Genomic DNA, 5,041 nt, shown 5'->3' on the forward strand with positions numbered 1-5,041 from the left:
GGAATGATGAAAGTGAAGTATAGTAGCAGAACTAACCACAGTGTAGCATTTTATTGACAACGAGATGCTTCTACTAGTAAGAACCCATTTGGCAGAATTCAATTGCATGTGCATCTTCAAGAAAAATGGAAGGATCCTGTGAGGTCAGTTCAAATATTTAGAAGAGTTAGTATGATTATTAAGAAGGATTGTCCTAGGTGTGTTATAAAACTTAGTATATGTTATACAAGTGTTCTAAGTGTTTAGTCCCTCTGAGTCTTTCAGGCTAATTTATTATTTCCTCTCTATTTAATGATCCCTTTTGCATATACCCAGAAGCAGTGTTCTCTTACCCACCTCTATCCCTCCTTCCTACACTACAATCTGGTTTGGGATATTTCTTTCACATACAGGTATTAATGATACTTTTAGAGTTATGGAATTTTGCCTTAGAGATATTTTGGTCCAATGAGCTTATTTGTAAACAGGAAAACTAAGGCTTCGAGATTCTGAATCACATGCTAAAATCACACAGTAACTTTGTAGTAAAACCCCAAAGTCTGCTGACTTCAATCTCAGTGAAACTTATGGGGACTTTAGGTATTTTTCTTTAAACAAGGGTAAAAGATATTTAGGACAAATGTAACACTCTCAGTGTTGAATTTTAAGTTTAATCTAGTACATAGGGAAAGATTTTCTTATTCATTTGTACCTGGCTTTTTTCTTCCTTTTCTTCATATTTCTTTCTTTTTTTCTTTATTTTCAGCGTAACTAGTATCCATTGTTTTTGCACCACACCCAGTGCTCCTTGCAATCTGTGCCCTCTCTAATACCCACCACCTGGTTCCCCCAACCCCCTATCCCCCGCCCCTTCAAAACCTTCAGAGTCCATATTCTCTCATGGTTCACCTCCCCTTCAAATTTCCAACTCCCTTCTCCTCTCCATCTCCCCTTGTCCTCCATGTTATTTGTTATGCTCCACAAATAAGTGAAACCATAGGATAATTGAATCTCTCTCCTTGACTTATTTTACTCAGCATAAACTCTTCCAGTCCCATCTATAAAGAACTCCTCAAACTCAACATACACAAAACAGACAATCATATTAAAAAATGGGTAGAAGATATGAACAGACACTTCTCCAATGAAGACATACAAATGGCTATCAGACACATGAAAAAATGTTCATCATCACTAGCCATCAGGGAGATTCAAATAAAACCACATTGAGATACCACCTTACACCAGTTAGAATGGCCAAAATTAGCAAGACAGGAAACAACATGTGTTGGAGAGGATGTGAAGAAAGGGGAACCTTCTTGCACTGTTGGTGGGAATGCAAGTTGGTACAACCACTTTGGAGAACAGTGTGGAGATTCCTCAAGAAATTAAAAATAGAGCTTCCCTATGACCCTGCAATTGCACTCTTGGGTATTTACCCCAAAGATACAGATGTAGCTGGCTCTTCATGAACGCTATAGCCAATGTCAAAGACTCTGCAGAACTTCTTCAATAAATTTAATGTTTAACTTAGAATCAATGGAATTCTTCTCAGACTCCTTGAGCCATTTTTGAAGAATCAGATATGAGCTTTGAAATGATTACAGAGGTAGCAGGTCCCCTTTAACTGAGAATCTACCATCATCACTCACTCCTCCATAGCATACATTCAGGAAATGAGACATCTTAACTCAGTGAGCAAGAAATTCCTTTTGCTGAGAAGCAGCATATCTGAATTCTTGTTACCATGCTATAAAGTCTTTTTTTCTGCAGAAAAGAAACCACTGGTCAGCTATCACCCATGGTATATTTCTTATGGAGATATGAGTATCGAGTTTGTCCTCTCAGTGAAATGAAATGGTTGCAGTACATTAGTAAGTACTGAAGTTCCATTATAAGTTGCATAATTTGATTCTTAAGAACCATCTTAACCAATCAGTCACATCAGAAATGATCTCAAAACAGGAACCCCATCCTCTCTGTTGTCAGCAATCACTAGGATTGTATTTATTACTATGCTAAGCAGGAGGGAAGAGAAGGGTTATGCTTGTTTTATTATTTGAATTTTTTATACATGGAAATAAAATTAGAATTGCTAAATTCATACAGAACTTTGAAAACAGTAATAGGTAGTATTAGTGGGTAGGGCTAAGTAATGGATTTGGGATATGGAAGAGAAAAGTGTAATTTCCAAAAGGAATTCAATATCCATGATTAGGGAAATGTTGAAAAGAAATACTACTACTTCCCCCCAAAATTGGTAAAAATAACACACTATACTTTCAAGCTCCTTAGAATCCATCTTTTTCAACAATCACTCAGAATAAAATCATTTACATTATTTTTTTTTAAATCTCCCACATCCTGCTGACAAATGTCCTTCTCTTACTAACTTAACAATGGCTATTGTTCATAGACTATTCACCATTTGTTAGAAATTTGTATTAAACGATTGCACATAATTCTTCAACAGTTCTGTGCTGTACTCATAATAAAACACCTTAGCAGGCATTCCAGAATCCTTTTTCAATTTTATCTCCTACTAAACTCTTTCACATTATCTCTCATGTGATTTTTTGCATTTTTCTCACTTTTCATTTCACCACTGAATCACGTTTTATTATTTCCCTGTTATTTTTTATTCTATTTTTGATCTTTAATTTTATTTTGGATTAAATCTTTTTCTTCTAAGCACTTCCATATCACTAAATGGTAAGTATGAATTCCATTCACTATAAGGCCTCATACCTTCTTTTCTAGAATCTTCATTTATTTTAACTTCTCCTAAGACTGGATCTCTACATCTGTCTTAGCTCTCACGTTTCTATCCAAGCTTCTCAGAAACTATGAAAATTATTTTGGAATTCTGTCCCTCACTCATACCCTATAGAGTATTAGATTAGTGGGCATTTTGAGAATTTTTAATCCAGTACATTCATTTTAAAGAAAGGAAAACAGAAGAATAGGGAGCTGAAATTCAATCATCTTGCTATCATTGTTATTTCTAGAATACAAGTAAAATCCATTAATGATTATTGGGGAGCCAGGGTTTCTCTATGAATCAGAAGATGATAAATCTTACTGCTAATAATTGTCTAAATCTATCATGCACTCACTAAATACAAAAATTGTCTAAAAAACTTTGCTTTTACTATTTCATTTGAAATTCATAATAACCATAAGAATTGAATATAATTAGTATCCACATTTGTAAAAATGGTAAAAATAAGACTTAAGTAGGGACCTTAAAATGTCCATGGATTACATTTAAAACTTGTGCATTACAAATTGCCTCACATATCAAAACTGTGAATAAGGATTTGTCTTAGTTTGTTGGAGAGGTTTCCAATGACCAAAATATAAAATTACCATTATGGGCTACAAAACCTCTAAGAGCACTTTTTCAAAAATGGATGTCATAAAATGCTGCTATAAATGTAAATATCATATAATATTGCATTTACTTAAGAGCTAAGAGAGTGGTTACAGAATATAAACTGTTTTGAAGCTCAAGGAAAAGGAGCTAAATGTAGGCTGGGGGTACAGACTTAATCTGGCAGAGAGGGCAACATGAACAAAGGTATTTTATTAAGATAAACCTAGCATAAATGGAAATACTAAGTAAACTTGAATAACTGGACTATAAGGCATCATCAAGAAAAGAGTGTAGGATAAAATTGTAGGTTTATATTGTGTGCATTTTGAAAGTGTTTGTGTAATAAACCACAGAAAGTCATTTTGTGAGTGAGCAGAATAAAACAAAATGAGACTTTGAATTGGAGTCTAATAATTCTGACTTACTTCTTACTCTATTCTCCAAGGTAACTACAGAGGCTGTTTCTTGGAATGAATCAATAAGTGACACAAATTACTCCATGGTGACAGAGTTCATTTTTCTGGGACTCTCCAATTCTCAGGAATTGCAGATTTTCCTATTTGTGTTCTTTTTTGTATTCTATGTAGGAATTGTGTATGGAAACCTTCTTATTATCATAACTGTGGCCTCCGACTCCCACCTTCACTCCCCCATGTACTTCCTGCTGGCTAACCTCTCACTCACTGACCTGTGTCTGTCTTCTGTCACAGCCCCCAAGATGATTGCTGACTTTTTCAGTCAACGCAAAGTCATCTCTTTCAAGGGCTGCTTTGCTCAGATATTTCTCCTTCACTTTTTTGGTGGGAGTGAGTTGGTGATCCTCATAGCCATGGCCTTTGACAGATATATAGCAATTTGTAACCCCCTTCACTACACTACCATTCTGTGTGGCAATGTATGTGTTGGGCTTGTGGCAGCTGCATGGGGGACTGGTTTCCTCCATTCAGTGAGCCAGCTGGCCTTTGCAGTGAAATTACCTTTCTGTGGTCCCAATGAGGTTGACAGCTTTTATTGTGAACTACGTACAGTTATCAAACTTGCTTGTACAGACACCTATAGGTTGGATATCATGGTCATTGCTAACAGTGGTGTGCTCACTGTATGTTCTTTTGTTTTCCTAATCATCTCCTATGTTATTATCCTAGTGACCATCCAACGATGCCCTTCACACCAGTCATCCAAGGCCCTGTCCACTTTGACTGCTCACATCACTGTAGTTCTTTTGCTTTTTGGACCATGTATCTTCATTTATGCCTGGCCGCTCCCCATCAAGTCATTAGATAAATCCCTTGCTGTGTTTTATTCTGTGGTCACTCCTCTCTTGAACCCAATTATATACACACTGAGGAACAAGGACATGAAGACTGCAATGAAACGGTTGAGAAAATGGAATGTGAACTCTAAGGAAAAGTCTTAGATCTCCTGTAACCATAAGGCTAATCTAAGACAATGACCTAGCAAAGTTGATGAATTATTTAGTAACCTTCATGAAAATCTTACCTTCCATTTCCATATCCTCTAGTAATACTCTAAGATCTTTCACATATACCCTCTCAATTTATCCTTTGACAATTTTGCATTTTATATTTTTGGATACAGATAACATGTTGATATGCTTTCCAATATTATCTCACTAACCCTCAGAACAATGCCAAAAATCTGCCAATATTTGTATGCTCCTGTGAC

General features: G+C 35.9%; 1 protein-coding gene across 1 annotated transcript; it reads left to right on the forward strand.

Moving 5' to 3' along the window:
* The first annotated feature begins 326 nt into the window (after nucleotides 1-326).
* LOC131998663 (olfactory receptor 4F4) lies at nucleotides 327-4,772 on the forward strand. The gene is made up of 2 exons (XM_059371148.1): nucleotides 327-392; nucleotides 3,801-4,772. The coding sequence occupies exon 2, from the start codon at nucleotides 3,855-3,857 to the stop codon at nucleotides 4,770-4,772; it is 918 nt and encodes a 305-aa protein (XP_059227131.1). The 5' UTR covers nucleotides 327-392; nucleotides 3,801-3,854.
* Nucleotides 4,773-5,041: the final 269 nt, after the last annotated feature.

The sequence above is a fragment of the Mustela nigripes genome, chromosome 13 (genome assembly GCF_022355385.1).
Source record: "Mustela nigripes isolate SB6536 chromosome 13, MUSNIG.SB6536, whole genome shotgun sequence".
Lineage (NCBI taxonomy): Eukaryota > Metazoa > Chordata > Mammalia > Carnivora > Mustelidae > Mustela > Mustela nigripes.

Coding starts and splice junctions, on each gene's coding strand:
- LOC131998663 (XM_059371148.1), top strand. CDS start 3,855: ATGGTGACAGAGTTCATTTTTCTGGGACTCTCCAATTCTCAGGAATTG.